Source organism: Phyllobates terribilis, unplaced genomic scaffold (genome assembly GCF_046119375.1).
Source record: "Phyllobates terribilis strain yellow unplaced genomic scaffold, ASM4611937v1 Scaffold_2__4_contigs__length_985480577, whole genome shotgun sequence".
Classification (NCBI taxonomy): Eukaryota; Metazoa; Chordata; class Amphibia; order Anura; family Dendrobatidae; genus Phyllobates; species Phyllobates terribilis.
Window position 1 is genome coordinate 269918098 of NW_027362762.1, and position 21405 is coordinate 269939502.

General features: G+C 41.3%; 1 protein-coding gene across 2 annotated transcripts in view; it reads left to right on the forward strand.

Moving 5' to 3' along the window:
* The window catches only part of NDFIP2 (Nedd4 family interacting protein 2), a 117141-nt gene that overhangs the window by 76684 nt on the left and 19052 nt on the right, over nt 1–21405 (forward strand). For both annotated transcript variants that reach the window (XM_073664091.1, XM_073664092.1), the window contains 2 exons: nt 4944–5010; nt 20519–20624. In XM_073664091.1, coding sequence (XP_073520192.1) covers nt 4944–5010; nt 20519–20622 — 171 coding nt within the window. In that variant the 3' untranslated portion in view covers nt 20623–20624. The remainder of the gene's footprint in view (nt 1–4943; nt 5011–20518; nt 20625–21405) is intronic.

A 21405-nucleotide genomic window follows, 5' to 3' on the forward strand; every position in this document is an offset into this window, starting at 1 on the left:
TGGTGGCTGCGTGCACGGGTACTAGCAGCATTGTATTTTCGGGTGACTGTTGGTACTCATTTAGGTGGGAGTCCCAGAAATGATAAACTCAGTAGACACTTTGCGTAACCGCCGTTTTAACTTATATTTCATAAATCAATAGAACTCATGGATGTTAATAAATAAGAGATATGTGTGAAAGTAAACAAAGCCTGACCAACTCAATGCCCAACCAATGTGTGAAAGTAAGCGAAGCCCGATCAATATATAAAACTAAACATTGCCTGACCAATGTGAGAAAGTAAGCAATACCCCACCAATGTGTGAAAGTAAGCGATGCCCCACCAATGTGAGAAAGTAAGCAATACCCCACCAATGTGTGAAAGTAAGCGATGCCCCACCAATGTGTGAAAGTAAGCGATGCCCGACCAATGTGAGAAGGTAAGCAATGCCCGACCAATGTGAGAAGGTAAGCAATGCCCGACCAATGTGAGAAGGTAAGCAATGCCCGACCAATGTGTGAAATTGAACAATACCTAAGACATGCTCTGCCAATGTCTTAGGTAAACTGTCTGATTAATTTAGCCCCCCACACACCCGGCTGTTGTTAAATTTGGCATTGTGTATTTTTTCATGAACTCGTATGAACTTTTTTTTATTCAGAATAGTCACTATTTTTTCAGACATAAAAATCTTTTTCCACTAAATAATTTGAAATTTCCCTTTTTTCCAAAAATGTTTTATGGTTTCACATACCTCTTGCATTGGTGACTTAACACTTTGCATTGTTCATGCTTCTGTGGTAGAAGCAGAGCTGAACTTTGGGATCCTGAAAAGCACAGCCAAAAAGCGAGGCAAAAAAGACAACAAACCTGCTTTTTGTCTTTTTAGCTTTTTTACTTCCAAGAGGCTGCAGAAAAAAAGCAGCAAAAAAGCAACTTGTGAACATAGCCATAAAAGGGATTTTAAGTTATTTACTATGGTTCATGTAAAACAGAAGCCTAGTAGTGTAGATTAGATATGCAGTACCTGTGGGAAGCTGGCTTATATTAGCACTGGGATGTCTGCTAGAATCATGTTAGATTATGCTACATTTTTAAAGACCTGTCATATTCATTTTCATTTACAAACTGGAGTCGCTCTCATCATCAATCCCCATTCCCCAAGTCTGCTACTTCCCTGTATTGTAATGTTTTGGGTTTTTTCAGGGATCCCTATCTAGATTTCAGGGGGCTTGAAGGATGCAAAAATCTATTACTGCCTGACAGAGAACTAACTGAAGTGATGTTCTAATCCCTGAGTATTACCGTCTCTGTTAAGTCATCCGTTGCAGGCTCTACGATGACTGTCAGCACTTGTCTCTCGACAAGTCTTAAAATGATTCTGTCTGTTTAGGGAGAATAATTGTCAGATATGTCCACCGTGGTATCAGTCTGATATCTTCTATGGACAGCAGTTAGAAAAAAATCTAGACAGGGGCACGATGTGTCCAAGGGATGGAGAAGAGCGAGTTGGTGTCTTAGGAGAAGCAGACACAACTCACGATCTGTCATGACGTTTTATTAAAGTGGAGCAGATGAAACGTACAGTATATTCTCCACTGTGATGCCTTCTGTGAGTGCAAAATTGGTGAAATCATAGAAGCATAGGTTTAAATGGGAGTTTTATCAATACAATCATAGCAATCGTCTGATGTGTGTGTATATAATATGTATACACAGTCATGGCCAAAATTGTTGGCACCCTTGAAATTGTTCAAGAAAATGAAGTATTTCTCTTGTCAACCAGAAGCATTAAAGCCCCTCTCCCATACACATTAGGCTATTGTTGGCTGACCTTCCAAATTACGATAGGTTCGGCTGGCGGTCTAATGTGTGTGTGTGGAAGCCCTGCAGGCACAATTGATTGTTAAGGAAGTTGAGGTTCTGGCATGTGTGATTTCAGACTTCCGATCCTGCTGTCTCCGTCCCTGGATAAGCAGCCATCGAAGTCTGGCGGCGGCTCTTTCATAAAGAACACTGGAGCTTTTGGCTAGAACCAGTGCGTCCGTGTAAGGAGGAGACTGCTGAGATGGATGACAGCACCTAAACTTGGAATAATTCCAAATGCCACTTGCAAATATATAATAACATTCTTTATTGACAAAATAATAATTAAAAAATCATTGTTAGATGATCACAAAGTTTAAAAATATTTTATATATATATAGATCTATTTTTGATCTAAATACATATGGGACTCTTAGAGAATGGCGCCGGTAGGCGCATGCACACTGAGACAGTTTGTCCATTGTCGGGCTAAGGCCTCCGTCACTTCCGGTACGCCCCCTGACGTCGGATGGGGATTTCCCCTAGTGCGTGCCGGAAAGGAGAGCCGGACCTCGCACTTCCGGATTTTCTGTTACAGCGCTGACATGCGGTACATCGATTGGCGGACATTAGATGGGGCCGTGTATAAATACGGCGAGGCATGTTCTTTCTTACTACACACTACCCTTGGGAAAGCACTGGGTGTGCGAAACGCGTGTTGGGGCGTTACTTGTGGCACGGGACAGTATGCAGCGATATTCCTGATTGGTAAGTTAAATGGCCTGGGTTGGTGCTCCCATTAGGGCAAGCATCATTCTGCTACTCTCTCCATATAGATCCTTTTTGTGAGCTATACTTTTGTATTCAATCTTAGGGTCTTCACTAATATGGCATATGACCTATGACTTCATTTGTATGGCCACATTTTCTAATATATCATTAGCTGGTATGGGAGATGTCACTACTGTTACTTTACCTAGTCCTTTTTCTATGAATACTTACCCATAGGAATTAGAGTCCACTGTGAATTTATTATTGTCTATATGTGCTTGATTTTTTTTGTTTCATCCTTTTTCCTCTTAAAAATGTTTTTAAACTTTGTGATCATCTAACAATGATTTTTTAATTATTATTTTGTCAATGAAGAATGTTATTATATATTTGCAAGTGGTATTTGGAATTATTCCAAGTTTAGGTGCTATCATTGGGGACCCACTGCATAGTTTTTGTCTATGTTAATTAAATGGGGAGATATGATATATTTATCTCTAGCTAATATGTACTATATATGCTTTTGGAGTAGTGTTTTGAGATGGATGACAGCCTGAACGATGGTTGGACAGTCCTCTAATGCAGTGGTCCCACAACTCCAGCCCTTGAGGCCCACCAACAGATCATGTTTTCAGGATTTCCTTAGTATTATACTGGTGGTGGAATTATCATCTGTGCTCAATACGAAGAAAATCCTGAAAATGTGGTCAGTTGGTGGGCCTCAAGGGCTGGAGTTGTGAGACAGCTCTAATTTTTATGGGGGCTTATATCTTCTGAGAGCCTGTGGTTACTGCTCCAAAGGCACAATACTGGCTGCCGTATGTGAAGGCTCCTATTTATAAGTTGATTTCAATAATGAGTATGTAACACATTATTATACAATACCATCGAAGTAAATAGGGAGGAATCAAACCACGGTTTTATAATTGAGGTACAATTTATTTCACTTTGATAATAAGTCCTGTAATATTGGTGTCGCCTCACCTAACCGCGACAAGTACAGCCTGGAGAATATACCTATAGAGCGGACAATAAAGGACACAAGGTGTCGGCGTTGTAAGCCGCATTACTTCTACGCTGCTGTAATATTTTCCATTACGTAACGTGAAACTAACAGTATGGCTCCAAGGACACTTAAACAGTCAATACACCATTATTTATGCTCCTGCCACATTAATAAAACTCCTCTCGAATCTTATCGACAAAGGCAGATTATACAATCTGTTGTGTTCTGTACCGTGTACATTTCATTTGTACAGAGTGAGAACGAGCGGCATCCAAAAATTGTATCTGATAGCGTCTTATGAGAAGCTATTTAAGCAAGTTGTGTAAGAAGTGTGACATAGATGAATACTAAGGACGTGCGATGGTTGGTTTATCAGTGAAGCGTACAGCCCGGCGCAGAATCAATCAAAGTGAGCCTATTCATATTCCCTTATCATCCGGAGGACAGAACTATCTGGTGTGGCCAGTAACAGGCCTGAAACGCCACTTCAAGCTTCATTTAGTCGTGTTCTGCTCTCTGCTGGGAACCAACTACAGGAGCATCTAGTTTAGAAATGAAAGGACTTTAATGAGACTGAGGCTTTTGAGGTTGGTATCTTTTGACAGCAGCTGGCAATGGGGGGTTTATGAAGTTAAAAGTTGCTCCTTTTAAGGGGCGCGTAAAAAGTCTCATTTTGATGAGATTAAAGTGCTTTCACTTTGAGGATACCGTCTAAACCAGCAGCGTGCTGAGGTGTAAACTGGCCAGGTGGATGTGTAAGCCGATCCTGACATGTTTGGAGATTTGTATTTAGGGGCTGTGTATGGGGTCAGTGCTGGGTCTGGGAGAATGGTGTCTATGCAGCATCCTCTGTGGAGCTTGATATGATGGTGCTCACAGCTAGGATGCCGCTTCAGACACAATATGCCCAGCAGGAAGATGCCAGATTGCTGCTTCAAGTAAGGCTGTCATAACCGTTTACGAATGACGCATAGCAACTGTCCATATAGCCGCTAAGTGTAAAAAGAAATCAAAGTCCTTGTCTGCCCTGCGGGCACTGTCAGTTACGTACAGGCACTGTTTACAACAGCCTGTATTAGTTAATAGTGTAATCACCATGTCATCTGTATTCAGTCCCAGTAGGGAGACACTGACTTCAGCATCATTATTGTTCATCTGCAGCTTGTAAAGTTAAAGTGGTACCAAAGCAGAACTTCTCTGCAAAATCTACTGTGCCCATTATTCATAACACATCCTCGAGTTACGGACAGGCTGCAGGGAAGCTGCTGCCCAGCTCTAATATTTGATCACCGCCTTTAATAATTCTGTATCATGAAATCACTGTACATGCACCTTCTTCTAAGAATATAGACCATAACTCTCTAATGTTCTCGTTTCAGTTCTCAGACTACTTTACTGGCTATTTCAATGGACAATATTGGTTGTGGTGGATTTTCCTGGTACTCGGTAAGTTCTCCATCCTATATACTGCATGCATTTAGATAAAGATAGCATTTATAAAAGCTGTTACTAAAGCACCCCGTGTACTTTATACTACTGTGAGCTAAACGATGTTTTGGCTGACTGTTTGGCCGCAGCGAAATCCCCTGACTCCTCCATACACGGAAGTGCTCACTTTCCCAAGTTCATCTGCTATTTTCTATCAGAGAGCCACTTGCCAGACTCATTAGGCTTATGTCTTAGGGTGCTTTCACGTCGCTTTTTGCCACCTGTTTGTTGGTCCTGTCGGGTCTTGTGTCCAAAACCACCCCTCCCCCCTCACCCTAAAAAGGGATTCGGGCATATGTGTCTACGGGGCCATAGACTGTAATGGTGCCAACAGAGTGAATGAATGTGTGCTCTGTCCTGCATCATTTTCTGGCGTGTGTGCCTAATGGAGGCAGACACCCAGACGTAGTGGACTGCATCTGAATATCCACCTCCAGTAGGCATATACTTCCGAAAATGATGCACTTCAGAGCTCACGTTCACTCTGTCGGCACCGTTTTAATCTATGGCCTCGTCAGTACATACGCTGTTTTGTGGGTGGTCCAGACGAATGCCTTGATGCGACCAACGAACTGGTAGCAAAAAGCAATGTGAAAGCACCCTTAGGCCATGTGCACACGTTGCGTTTGCAAGGCATTAAATGCACAAAGAAAAAACGCAGGCAAAAACACTGCAAAAAATGCAATGTTTTTGAAACTGTGTTTTCCTGCCAAGAGATGCAGAAATGGTGTAAAAATTTCTGCACACAACGTACTCAACATGTGCACATGCCCTTAGAGAACAATAGGATGAGGAATCCGAAATCAGCGCACCATCTGTAGCATGTTATATCCTTGTTGTATACAATGTGACTTGCATATAATATCTTCTGATATGTGACACAGTAGAATGCTACATGTGAGTTAATCATATATCTTGTATATAGATACATATTTATGTGACCATAGTGGTAAAGGACACTTTTTAAGTCTCTAGAAAAGAGGCATGGGTTTGTTTAGTGGTGAATAGTATCAGATTTATTAATGGTATGCGGCAGTTTTTTGGCTCAAGACATTGTTCTAAAGCAATGAAGTGTCTCATAGTGTGAAATAATCCCAAATATTTTTTTTTTCAGTTTAAGTAACTAATATATACTTTCTTTACAAACTAAATATAATGTAGCTACTCCACCCGTTGGACTTATAGGTAGATATTGAGTAGGATATGAAATCAATATATGAAAACCATACAGCCTTATAGAAAATAGAGCAACAATAAAAAGTAGTGTTTTGTTTTTAAATCTGATTGCTTTCTCCCCAAAAAAACGACTTTATTTGGACATGCAAATAAAGGTGCTCGGTGCACCCTTGGTGTGGCTTAGTGCCTTGGTGCAGCATTTAAATTAGTGCCACTCCTTCTATATTGCAATTAAAGAGGAAACTAGTATGCAAAAAATGTTGGTATCACCATATATCTTTGTTACAAAAAAAGGAACACTTCAAGACACGTTAATTAAAAACATTTAAAAAACCAAAAGGGATGCACGAATTTTAATATACAGGTGCATCTCACTAAATTACAATATCATCAAAAAGTTAATTTATTTCAGTTCTTCAATACAAAAAGTGAAACTCATATATTATATAGAGTCATTACAAACAGAGTGCTCTATTTCAAGTGTTTATTTCTGTTAACGTTAATGATTATGGCTTTCAGGCAATGAAAACACAAGTCATTATCTCAGCAAATTAAAATAATTAACAAAAAACACCTGCAAAGGCTTCCTAAGCATGTAATTAGTCTATTTCTGTAGGTTCCACAAGACTGCTGACTTGACAGATGTCCAGAAGGCAGTCATTGACACACTCCACAAGGTCCCAGAGTTCCAATTTTCATTTGGAAATCAAGGTCCCAGAGTCTGGAGGAAGAGTGGAGAGGCCACAATCCAAGCTGCTTGAGGTCTAGTGTGAAGTTTCCACAATCAGTGATGGTTTGGGGAGCCATGTCATCTACTGGTGTAAGTCCACTGTGTTTCATCAAGACCAAAGTCAGCGCAGCCGTCTACAAGGAAATTTTAGAGCACTTCATGCTTCCCTCTGCCGACAAGCTTTTTGGAGATGAAAATTTCATTCTCCAGCAGTACTTGGCACCTGTACACACTGCCAAAAGTACCAATACCTGGTTTAAAAACCACAGTATCACTGTACTTGATTGGCCAGCAAACTCGGCTGACCTTAACCCCATAGAGAATCTATGGGGTATTGTCAAGAGGAAGATAAGAGACACCAGACCCAACAATGCAGATGAGCTGAAGGCTGCTATCAAAGCAACCTGGGCTTCCATAACACCTCAGCAGTGCCACAGGCTGATCACCTCCATGCCACGCCGCATTGATGCAGTAATTGATGCAAAAGGAGCCCCGACGTATTGAGTGCATTTACTGAACATACATTTCAGTAGGCCAACATTTCAGATTTTAAAAACATTTTTCAAGCTGTAAAGTATTCTAATTTACTGAGATAATTACTTTTGTGTTTTCATTGGCTGTAAGCCATAGACATCAACATTAACTGAAATAAACACTTGAAATAAATCACTGTTTTGGAATGACCCTATATAATATGAGTTTCACTTTTTGTATTGAAGAACTGAGATAAATAAACTTTCTGATGATATTCTAATTTAGTGAGATGCACCTGTAGGCATGTTAGTATAAGGCAATTGCTTAATCTCATCTGCCCATTAATATACATCACAGACAGCACAAAGAAGTCCAAGAGCATAATATTTGCAAGTATACCACCAAAATTATCTTATGTTATATAACTTGAGTACTTAATGTAGTATTACTACTGAAACTACCATTAAATTGAGTAAAAAATACAGAAACCCATAGTATCTGCTAAAACACCAGGCATAGAAATGCAAAAATACAGAAAGGTCTATTACCAGGGTGAATATATATTTTCAATACTTCCTATAGCTAAATATAATAAAGTCACCACCTCTAAATGCAATGTGTTAATGTAATATAAGCCAAAATAATAATCAAAGTATTAAACATACATGCATACAAGCACAGTCATTAATACAATACCATAGTTTCAGTAAAGATTAGTATAGTGTTGTCTCATGAATAAGACAAAAGAAGATGAAGATGAATTGAATAACTCATTCTCTATTGATTGCCAGTGCTGGCTTGTCTGAAGATTAACCACCGCTATGTGCGCATTGTCCCTGTGCAGGGAAGAGCACACAAATCACTCTACTTTCTTCTGACATTGCTCATCTTCTCGGCTATCACTTTAATGCAGGAGAGAGCACACATATGACTCTTTGCTGAAGACATTGCTGGATATAGCTGTGTACTGATGTCAGTTGCAGAGAGTGATTTGTGTGTTCTTTCCTGCACTGAAGTGATAGTAGGGGAGACGTGAAATGTCAGCAGTGAGAAGAGAGTGATGTGTGTGTTCTCTCCTGCACTGAAGTGATAGCAGGGGAGACAGGAAATGTCAGCAGTGAGGAGAGAGTGATGTGTGTGTTTGTGTGCTCTCCTACACTGAAGTGATAGCAGGGGAGACAGGATATGTCAGCAATGAGGAGTGTGATGTGTGTGTGTGTGTTCTCTCCTACACTGAAGTGATAGCAGGGAGACGGGAAATGTCAGCAGTGAGGAGAGAGTGATGTGTGTGTGTGTGTGTGTGTGTGTGTGTGTGTGTGTGTGTGTGTGTGTGTGTGTGTGTTCTCTCCTATACTGAAGTGATAGCAGGGGAGACAGGATATGTCAGCAATGAGGAGTGTGATGTGTGTGTGTTCTCTCCTACACTGAAGTGATAGCAGGGAGATGGGAAATGTCAGCAGTGAGGAGAGAGTGGTGTGTGTGTGTTTTCTCTCCTACACTGAAGTGATAGCAGGGAGACCGGAAATGTCATCAGTGAGGAGAGCGTAATATGTGTGTGTGTTCTCTCCTATACTGAAGTGATAGCGGGGAGATGGGAAATGTCAGCAGTGAGGAGAGAGTGATATGTGTGTGTGTGTGTTCTCTCCTATACTGAAGTGATAGCAGGGGAGACAGGATATGTCAGCAATGAGGAGTGTGATGTGTGTGTGTTCTCTCCTACACTGAAGTGATAGCAGGGAGATGGGAAATGTCAGCAGTGAGGTGAGAGTGGTGTGTGTGTGTGTGTTTTCTCTCCTACACTGAAGTGATAGCAGGGAGACCGGAAATGTCATCAGTGAGGAGAGAGTAATATGTGTGTGTGTTCTCTCCTATACTGAAGTGATAGCGGGGAGATGGGAAATGTCAGCAGTGAGGAGAGAGTGGTGTGTGTGTGTGTGTGTGTGTTTTCTCTCCTACACTGAAGTGATAGCAGGGGAGACAGGATATGTCAGCAATGAGGAGTGTGATGTGTGTGTGTGTGTGTGTTCTCTCCTACACTGAAGTGATAGCAGGGAGATGGGAAATGTCAGCAGTGAGGAGAGAGTGGTGTGTGTGTGTGTGTTTTCTCTCCTTCACTGAAGTGATAGCAGGGAGACCGGAAATGTCATCAGTGAGGAGAGAGTGATGTGTGTGTTTGTGTTCTCTCCTACACTGAAGTGATAGCAGGAGAGACAGGATATGTCAGCAATGAGGAGTGTGATGTATGTGTGTGTGTGTGTGTGTGTGTTCTCTCCTACACTGAAGTGATAGCAGGGAGACGGGAAATGTCAGCAGTGAGGAGAGAGTGATATGTGTGTGTGTTCTCTCCTATACTGAAGTGATAGCAGGGGAGACAGGATATGTCAGCAATGAGGAGTGTGATGTGTGTGTGTTCTCTCCTACACTGAAGTGATAGCAGGGAGATGGGAAATGTCAGCAGTGAGGAGAGAGTGGTGTGTGTGTGTGTGTGTGTTTTCTCTCCTTCACTGAAGTGATAGCAGGGAGACCGGAAATGTCATCAGTGAGGAGAGAGTGATGTGTGTGTTTGTGTTCTCTCCTACACTGAAGTGATAGCAGGGGAGACAGGATATGTCAGCAATGAGGAGTGTGATGTGTGTGTGTGTGTGTGTGTGTGTGTGTGTGTGTGTTCTCTCCTACACTGAAGTGATAGCAGGGAGACGGGAAATGTCAGCAGTGAGGAGAGAGTGATATGTGTGTGTGTTCTCTCCTATACTGAAGTGATAGCAGGGGAGACAGGATATGTCAGCAATGAGGAGTGTGATGTGTGTGTGTTCTCTCCTACACTGAAGTGATAGCAGGGAGATGGGAAATGTCAGCAGTGAGGAGAGAGTGGTGTGTGTGTGTTTTCTCTCCTACACTGAAGTGATAGCAAGGAGACCGGAAATGTCATCAGTGAGGAGAGAGTAATATGTGTGTGTGTTCTCTCCTATACTGAAGTGATAGCGGGGAGATGGGAAATGTCAGGAGTGAGGAGACTGATGTGTGTGTGTGTGTTCTCTCTTACACTGAAGTGATAGCAGGGGAGACAGGATATGTCAGCAATGAGGAGTGTGATGTGTGTGTGTGTTCTCTCCTACACTGAAGTGATAGCAGGGAGATGGGAAATGTCAGCAGTGAGGAGAGAGTGGTGTGTGTGTGTTTTCTCTCCTTCACTGAAGTGATAGCAGGGAGACCGGAAATGTCATCAGTGAGGAGAGTGATGTGTGTGTTTGTGTTCTCTCCTACACTGAAGTGATAGCAGGAGAGACAGGATATGTCAGCAATGAGGAGTGTGATGTATGTGTGTATGTGTGTATGTGTGTGTGTGTGTGTGTGTGTGTGTGTGTGTGTGTTCTCTCCTACACTGAAGTGATAGCAGGGAGACGGGAAATGTCAGCAGTGAGGAGAGAGTGATATGTGTGTGTGTTCTCTCCTATACTGAAGTGATAGCAGGGGAGACAGGATATGTCAGCAATGAGGAGTGTGATGTGTGTGTGTGTGTGTGTGTGTGTGTTCTCTCCTACACTGAAGTGATAGCAGGGAGACGGGAAATGTCAGCAGTGAGGAGAGAGTGATATGTGTGTGTGTTCTCTCCTATACTGAAGTGATAGCAGGGGAGACAGGATATGTCAGCAATGAGGAGTGTGATGTGTGTGTGTTCTCTCCTACACTGAAGTGATAGCAGGGAGATGGGAAATGTCAGCAGTGAGGAGAGAGTGGTGTGTGTGTGTTTTCTCTCCTACACTGAAGTGATAGCAAGGAGACCGGAAATGTCATCAGTGAGGAGAGAGTAATATGTGTGTGTGTTCTCTCCTATACTGAAGTGATAGCGGGGAGATGGGAAATGTCAGGAGTGAGGAGACTGATGTGTGTGTGTGTGTTCTCTCTTACACTGAAGTGATAGCAGGGGAGACCGGAAATGTCATCAGTGAGGAGAGAGTAATATGTGTGTGTGTTCTCTCCTATACTGAAGTGATAGCGGGGAGATGGGAAATGTCAGGAGTGAGGAGACTGATGTGTGTGTGTGTGTGTTCTCTCTTACACTGAAGTGATAGCAGGGGAGACGGGAAATGTCAGCAGTGAGGAGAGAGTGGTGTGTGTGCCACACAAATGGTGCGCTGAATACCTTAATTTACTTATTACAATAAAATAGTTTTTTTGGGCAACGGAAGAACGGATTTAAAAACCTAAATAACGATTTTTATTGTTGCTTCATCTCCTACAAGACTTTGTGGTTAGTTTGAAGTGTAAGTTTGATGTGACAGATTCTCTTTAAAGAAGTGTTCTTAAGTCCTTAGATAATTAAAATTGCAAAACCCTTGTAAAAGTAAGCTACCATAGAATTTCTTTTTTATTAAAAACCCTCTTTTTGTATTTTCTTGTTTACTGCTTGTTGCGTAGTTTACCTGCCATCGTTGCCCTCTATCAACTTTGGCCAGTCCCCTGGACAAGTAGCGCAGCTCTTCCAAGCTCTTCTCAATGGATCCAGCCACCTTCAGTGTCTCTGTCCTGCTTTGATGCTGCAGAATGCATTGGAGTGGGGTGCACAGTTTGGATCATATCACTGGTCTGGACCGTGAATTACTCAGACTTGTTCAACCTGATGGGTTTACACACAGACTTAAATGGGTTGGGGAAGATTTTTGTTGTTTTGGGTTAACCTACTTTCTGCCATGGCGCTGACCTGTTATCATGTAAGAGACACTTTACACATTACAACACCTCTCATAAATGCAGGAGTGACATCAGTACCAGTCATCATTGATCTAAGCAGCTGGACACCAAGTAACTAGTGGTCTATACAGGCAAAAGTGACGCACATAGTATAATCCCTGTACTCTCCCCCCCCATGTCCAGTAAAGCAGATAACATAGTGATGTCACTGGTTGCCATGGCGACTCGTTCACATGGAAGCTTATAGCACTGAATATTTCAGTTTTCTATTAAATCACCAGAAGCTGGCCATCACTTATGACAGTCAGATTCCAGCAGTGCATGATGAGGAAGGGCAATCAGTGCGTGGTCTGCAGAAGATCACATCCTTGGGGGTAGAGATCAATGGCTTCCATCGGGGAAAAAGTGGGTTAATATGACTGATTTCTATCAGATAGGGAATTTACGCATCAAGAAAGTAATGCAACTTTCTTATATACTTTCTATACAGTGACCCTACACACTAGATGAATTTCTCAGACACTATTCTTGCCATGTCTTAGGCGAATGTTTGATATTAACATGGATATATATGATCCCATAGACCTTAGAAGGTAAACATATATACTAAAATTGTGTGCATACATTTGGACAGCATATATCTGACATATATATTCAGTGTTACATGTCAAGTGTGTGTTCCAAGCATGTGCTAGACAAGGTGATTGCCACAGATCTGGCTTTTAAACTCCCAGCTGTCAGCTAATCAATCCAGGGTTATTCCCCACGACAATATATTTATACACTTAATTTCTAGCCATTTATGTATTATTACTTTGTTTCTGTGAAAATGAATGAATGGCCTCATATGGATAGGCTAAGCTACTGTTTGCTGCACTTCTTCACTGTGTGGCACGTAAAGGGGGATCTATCTCTGTCTATATTTGCTATTATGGCATAAAAAACTGGGTTCATCCTAATGAGACAGTGGCTTTCACAAGAATGTTTCCGTTCATTGACTAAAATGTATAATAGACAGTTACAGAATGTAATTATGTAACATAGAAGTGGGCAACTCATATGAAGTAGCACTACAGTTGTTTTTTTAATTCATCCTGTCTCTAGTCCTCCAATATATGTAATTCAGGTAGTACTCCCTCCCTTATTTAGTTGTTTCTTTCTGTCTGGAAATTCATGGTATCCTTCTCTTCAGTTAGGTCATGTGTCATCTTGGTTACCCCATGCCTTTATGTTCTGTGAAGGAAATCACCACCTCAACTGCCAGAGCTTCCTGTGTGATGAAATTGCATGGAGTATAGGGAGACATAATCTCCTATCAAAGAGAATGATGATGACTGCACAGCTCTTGTCACACAATTAGAATGTAGTAGATCGTGGTTCCACCTCCTGACTATATATACGTTTAACACATTTGTTTAGTTGGTATTTTAGAAAGGGAAGTATAATCACAGGTTGTTCTCAGCAGACAGAAATGGTACCAGTTTTAGCTGGTCATGTCATGCTGTACTGATGTATCATGGCATTTATAGCAGAGTAAAGAGGAATAAGATGCAGGATAAAAACTAGGATATGGAATCTGAAGGAACAAAAACAGAAGGCTGAACTACATGGAAATAAGTACACAGCATATAAGAGAAGTACATGTGATGGTCTTATCAGTTGGGGGTGCTTCTTTAACTCTTTTACCTATGGAGCTGTTATTTTGTGTGGGAGACTTTGATACTTTCCTCTGTTTTGATGGCTTGTATTTATTGGATATGAGCTTTCAATGACATACTAGGATTTTTCTACTATGCAGTTTGTGTGGCAACAGAAATCTAATGCCATGTAGAGACCCAGTTGTGACATCTGAGCTGACAAGTTGTATTTATGGGATGCATGTTTCTATCAAGCAGGAATAACATGTAGCACTGGCGAAACGCGATCCATGCTGTGCACTGCTGCGCTTTGGCTTGACATTGTTAGTTTTATCAGTTTGGAGATTGTAATGTTCTCTCCTCAATCAAAAAGATGGATGTATACAGCATATCTGATATTTATAGCAGAAAAAAAGAGAAAATCTCCACAGCAGTCATAGTTCTGTAACAATAAAGCATATTTATGAGAACTTTTATATGTTTTAAGCAAGTTATAAAAGCTGCCTTTGCCAAGAAAACGTACAGCATGCAGTGAATTCTGAAATGCCATTAAAATGAAAAATGAAATGTTTTTACTCGTATTATGCCACTTTTCCTTCTTTGTCCATGTGTAAACTGTAGTAGAAATGATGGCATGCCTCTCGCCTGCATGTCCATAAAGATTGCAAATGAAATCTAAAGGCAATAGGAAGAGTATACATGCTGCTAATATTCAGTTCTAAGTAAGACATTTTGTTTTTTATTATATAGGGACAGTTTACAAGCCTTATTAATAGATCCAGATAATGGAATAAATCCAACAAACTAGATAACTGCTCGTTAAAGGGAACCTGTCACTAGATCTATGCTGCCTGGAGCAGGGGCAGCATGGATTAGAGCCTGGCCGGGGATTGCAGCCACTGATGGTCCACTCTGCAACGCCAGGGACTGTAAGGAGAGATCCATCTGGTTCCCAGCCGACTTATCCTCACGCCACACAATGATTGACAGATGTCCACTTTGTGGCTGCACTTTGTGGAGACCTGTCAATCATTGGGTGGCGTGAGGAGTTGCCGCTTATTTCTCGATTCAACATCTGCTTATTTCTCAATAACTCAAAATAAAATTCTGGTTTAAGGTACACCACAATATTTCATGAATGTCTGGCGGGCATGGTCACACCTAGTCTCTCTCTAGCTCTGACCAGAGCTTGCTGACTCTGGCATGAAAACACCAAAACTCTCAACATTTTTGCACAACTTCATATTGTATAAAAATGTTACAACATTTGAAGGTGTTTTACGCCACAAAACTAGTGAAAACCCCTTTATGAACGACCATTTTAGAGTTTTAGGTGACGTAACACAACAGTAAATTTGCGTTATTGCTGCAGTATTAAGGCTTTGCCTGCTGGTATCCCTTCTTTATGTGCCAAAACAGAAAAATGCTAAGAAGCAGCTGTACTCCATCTGATGGACATTGGCTGCCCAGAAACTGCTGGCAGCTTTCCCTAGTAAACACCTCTATTTCCTCAGGTCTAGGGAGCTGAACACCCTCATGTAAAAATGGCTGTGATTTAGATTTCTTTTTCTTCAGGCTGAAATACTATTTAATATGCTAAGTAGCACATTATATACACTATGTAGTAAATAAATTAAAAACCGCCATTATCCTGTGTGTTTTGCCACTGATGTATAATAGGACTTATGATGAAGCTGCTAGATTTCACTCTGCTAATTAAAACTAATTAACACGCTGCAGTATCTTTTAGTGACCAGATCATCATTAGACCTGGCACACGTCCTTGGATGTGGCCTATGAAGAAAACAGTCATTTTTAGTCCAATAAAGAAAATCCTGAGTTACATTTCCTACCACGTCTTATTAAAGATGTATCTCCTGTTAAGAAAAGATCAGTTCGTTTGAGAATCAACAAATGCTACATGACAGCAATACTTGAGCACATCTGTGATGTCTACCATCGGTAACTCTTCACGATGAGCCATGGAGAAGAGGGATGTCTTATGTGGAGAGCCCCTATAATGAGCCATTCTGATGGAGAAGAGGGAGAAGAGGGATGTCTTATGTGGAGAGCCCCTATAATGAGCCATTCTGATGGAGAAGAGGGAGAAGAGGGATGTCTTATGTGGAGAGCCCCTATAATGAGCCATTCTGATGGAGAAGAGGGATGTCTTATGCGGAGAGCCCCTACAATGAGCCATTCTGATGGAGAAGAGGGATGTCTTATGTGGAGAGCCCCTATAATGAGCCATTCTGATGGAGAAGAGGGGTGTCTTATGCGGAGAGCCCCTACAATGAGCCATTCTGATGGAGAAGAGGGATGTCGTATGCGGAGAGCCCCTATAATGAGCCATTCTGATGGAGAAGAGGGATGTCTTATGTGGAGAGCCCCTACAATGAGCCATTCTGATGGAGAAGAGGGATGTCTTATGCGGAGAGCCCCTATAATGAGCCATTTTGATGGAGAAGAGGGATGTCTTATGCGGAGAGCCCCTATAAAGAGCCATTCTGATGGAGAAGAGGGATGTCGTATGCGGAGAGCCCCTATAATGAGCCATTCTGATGGAGAAGAGGGATGTCTTATGCGGAGAGCCCCTATAATGAGCCATTTTGATGGAGAAGAGGGATGTCTTATGCGGAGAGCCCCTATAAAGAGCCATTCTGATGGAGAAGAGGGATGTCGTATGCGGAGAGCCCCTATAATGAGCCATTCTGATGGAGAAGAGGGATGTCTTATGCGGAGAGCCCCTATAATGGGTCATTCTGATGGAGAAGAGGGATGTCGTATGCGGAGAGCCCCTATAATGAGCCATTCTGATGGAGAAGAGGGATGTCTTATGCGGAGAGCCCCTATAATGAGCCATTTTGATGGAGAAGAGGGATGTCTTATGCGGAGAGCCCCTATAAAGAGCCATTCTGATGGAGAAGAGGGATGTCGTATGCGGAGAGCCCCTATAATGAGCCATTCTGATGGAGAAGAGGGATGTCTTATGCGGAGAGCCCCTATAATGGGTCATTCTGATGGAGAAGAGGGATGTCTTATGTGGAGAGCCCCTACAATGAGCCATTCTGATGGAGAAGAGGGATGTCGTATGCGGAGAGCCCCTATAATGAGCCATTCTGATGGAGAAGAGGGATGTCTTATGCGGAGAGCCCCTATAATGAGCCATTTTGATGGAGAAGAGGGATGTCTTATGCGGAGAGCCCCTATAAAAAGCCATTCTGATGGAGAAGAGGGATGTCGTATGCGGAGAGCCCCTATAATGAGCCATTCTGATGGAGAAGAGGGATGTCTTATGCGGAGAGCCCCTATAATGGGTCATTCTGATGGAGAAGAGGGATGTCTTATGTGGAGAGCCCCTACAATGAGCCATTCTGATGGAGAAGAGGGATGTCGTATGCGGAGAGCCCCTATAATGAGCCATTCTGATGGAGAAGAGGGATGTCTTATGTGGAGAGCCCCTACAATGAGCCATTCTGATGGAGAAGAGGGATGTCGTATGCGGAGAGCCCCTATAATGAGCCATTCTGATGGAGAAGAGGGATGTCTTATGTGGAGAGCCCCTACAATGAGCCATTCTGATGGAGAAGAGGGATGTCTTATGTGGAGAGCCCCTATAATGAGCCATTTTGATGGAGAAGAGGGATGTCTTATGCGGAGAGCCCCTATAATGAGCCATTTTGATGGAGAAGAGGGATGTCTTATGCGGAGAGCCCCTATAATGGGTCATTTGAGTTGCTGCTCTCACTCCGGACAGTGATATTAATAATCGGCGGTTCCTACTGGTGGTCATATAACATGTAGCGTTTGCTTCGTTAGGGAAACAGCTAATGTATTATACAAAACGCCGTAGGCCAAACACATTTGTTAGGCAATATCAAGTGAAAATGAGGGGACTTTAGATCGCTACGCTCCTGTATGACATATATTGCTTGCAGCATGCCTGTATTTTAGTTTAGCCTTTTTTTTTGCAGCTCCTACATTGCTGTATCCAAAAACAGCATTGATGGGAATGAAGGAGCGCTACCGGCCCCTAAGGCTGTGGTGTGTCTGCTAGTCAGGAAAGCGTTCTTTGAAATGCATAGTACATTATGCCGTGTTCAGTCAGGCATAGTAAAAGCCTTCATGCTTCCAGATCACAGCACATCCGTTGTATCAGCTTCACTCCGAAACATTGTGCAATATTTACCGGGGTAATAATAGTTCTCAAACCTTCACATTTAACAAGATTACTTTTTACAAACCTCTCGTCCCCACGTCATAATGACTAGGGAAATATTGTACTAACTTCAGTAATCTGCTGTCTGACCAGCACCTGTTTCTAATCTCCTCCACGGTCATTAGGATAAAAGGAAAGGATCCTCTTCATTCTCTAATTCCACCATAAGTGCGATCTGCATCTCAATAAAGAATGGCCGCCAGCTCTCCTCTTGTCATGGTAATGGATGTTTACCATGTTACCACCCTGGGGACCGACCTCCAGAGTTCTCATCCCTAAAATCAAGAATCCACCAGTAATGAGAAATCCTTAAGTTTCCTGACTAGTTTTTAAAAATGTTATTGCCCTATTTCTGTTGTAGGGCTCAGAGTTGAGCATTTTGGCTGTCACCCATATTTTAGAGAGAGAGTCTTCAGTTGGGCAGATGTACCTTTTCAGAATCAAAGACAGTTGGGACAACCAATCTTGGAGCTGCATTTTTGAGAGTTCTTTCCGACCCAGATCTTGTACATTTTAGGAGTTGTCCTTCAGTGAGGACAATTAATATATATATTTTTTCTTAAATTGCATGTATTTGGGCCTAAAAATCATTTTTCAAATTAGGTTTCTTTAAAAATATTGCGCTGTTTGGCGTTTACAGGCTCTTTGTTTCCCCGACACATTTAACTTTATTGTGATCTGTGGTTGTAAATCAATTCAGAGGAGCTAAAAAAAAAACAGATAAGGGTTACAAACTCCCAGTTAAATCATCAGCGGGCTGACTGACAGTCTCATTAACTCATTCTGCAGCCTTTAATATTTAGTGCAACACTGAAGGCAAAATTTTTTTAATGAAACTCCACTGCAAAATTATTATTTTTTGACCAAATTACATGGTTTTTAAGTAAAAAAAAAAAAAAAAAAAAAAAACCCTCAAAAAACTAGATATATGTCCCAAAAGGTCGGAAACCCTTTTAAATATTCGTGTATCTGTAAGCCAACAACAGGAGTGAAACCTAGACAGAAAACTAAAATGGAAAAACTTGCGTTCTATCCTAGTTTTGGCTTATAAATACCAAAAAAATAAAGAAAATGGCCTTAAGTATTCTGTCCTGTTTGAGCTCAGGAATGTTATCGAGCCCATACATGATCCCCCTGTATGTGCCAGTATGTGAGACTATAAGAAGCCGCTCTACGCAGGTGGACATGCCGCTTTTCCTGGCAAATTCATTTTTTTGCTACACGTCTAGGAAGTTGTGAAGGAAAGGAATTGTAATAAGTGATTCTTTTTTTATTTGTTTTAGGAAGAGAGTCTTTAATATCCAAAAATAGTTGATCTTGTACATTGTGGAGTCATATATGTTTAAAATCTCTCTATTGTACATTTTGCAGTCACTCTATTACATAATAAGGGACAGATGATGAAGCCATTTGCTCTCACTCTGCTAATTAAACTAATTAACGCTCTCCGTGCTTTCTAGTGACCACATCATCATTAGAGCAGTGGCACGCGTCCTTGGCTTTAAGCAAAATGTAGCCCATGAAGAAGTCATTTTCCTACTGTCATTAACACAAAAGGCATGTTTCATAAAACAGGTCTCGTAAAGACGGGATCAGTTCATCTCAAAATCATCCTGACCTCAAAACGTGCTTTGTTCAGTAATGCATAGTACAGATGTTCTGTAAGCTAGGTGGAGGTTTCCAGCCTCCCAAGGCACAGCCTTGAGGAAGCTTTTGGGAATAAAGTAGCCCTCTAACTTATTTTGTGACTTGGTTGTACATCCAGTAAATGATAACGTAGTCCCGTGATTCTGGGCACCACTCAGAATGGATTATCGCTCCACAGACTGGTTGGAAGTTGTTAAGAAATTGAGGATTAGAAACTAAGACGTGAATCCATAGATGATGCTGCATATATAGTGTAGCAGATACAACTGATTGTGGACATGTGGTTGGTTTGAAAGGAACTCAAGACTTTGAAGAATAAAGGAAATATTGGATGCGATGGAAGGGTTGTGAACATTGTATATTACTGAAGGGGCTTCACCCTTCAGCACTGATGAGGTCTTCTAGTGATATAATTTATGTATACTACTATCTAGTAAGAATAAACATGCTTATCTGCATTATTTTCCGATTTACATGTTTTTCTATCTATTCTAGAAAAAAAATTCACGAAAACCCCCAAATATTTGCCCCTTATGAAATAGAAGTGATTTTGATGGCCCCAGAAATGGAACCACTCCCACTCTTGTCTGTGGATTGTGTCAGGAATAAGGTTAATCTGCAATACCAGACTTGGCCATTCAGTAGAGTGGTGCTACTTATAGTGGGGAAAAAGCAAAAGCTTACCTTCCACCAATGATGTCTTACTATTCAGATGTTGTCTGAGATCACACTAAAGTGTCTTTTTTCTTTTTTTTCCCTCTAGAAACAGCATCACTATTTTATTCCCTTCTGCACACCAGTCACCTCACTATCACTTTTTTTGGTATGATTTGGCGTGAAAATGTAATATTTAAGAATTATTCAACAAAGGATGATCTTGTTTTGTTTTAGGTCTGCTGCTATTCTTTAGAGGGTTCGTCAATTACCTCAAAGTACGGAACATGTCGGAAAGCATGGCGGCTACTCATAGAACAAGATTTTTTTTCTTGTACTAGAGGTAAGTCCTTCATCTGTAGCTAAATGATCCTAAGAATCTTAGGATGGGAAGATCATTCTCGTAATGATTTCAGCAGTAAAGGTTGTAAAATTACAAATCGCTAGCTGTTTGTAAATGCGTCTCAAATAGCCGGCTGCTAAAATGTGTTTGATTCTCCATTTATGTGAAATATTGGCATTATGTTCTTTCCAGTTGTTCTATTACTAATTTTCTTATAACTGATCCTTGAAGTGTAAATTAATGGACATGTATTAAGTGCCATAAAATGTTTAATGTACTAGCCCACCAGAATTGCTTTCAGAACTATAGATCGGGAACATGGCACCTTACACCATGCGACTTCCTTGCCCTGAAGTGAAACCTGCTTTGTATGCTAATCTACTGCCTAATCATTAGAGATTTCCACTGCACGGTATACCTTATAAAACCCTCACTGATTAGTATGTGCCGGGACATGAACATGGGCAGCTAAATGAATTGTGCATTTTCTTTTTCTTTTTTTTTTTTAATTCATAGAGCGCTGAATATTTATAGACACGAATAATGTACAGTACAGGCCAAAAGTTTGGACACACCTCATTTAAAGATTTTTCTGTATTTTCATGACTATAAAAATTATACATTCACACAGAAGGCATCAAAACTATGAATGAACACATGTGGAATTATATACTTAACAAAAAAGTGTGAAACAACTGAAAATATGTCTTATATTCTAGGTTCTTCAAAGTAGCCACCTTTTGCTTTGATGACTGCTTTGCACACTCTTGGCATTCTCTTG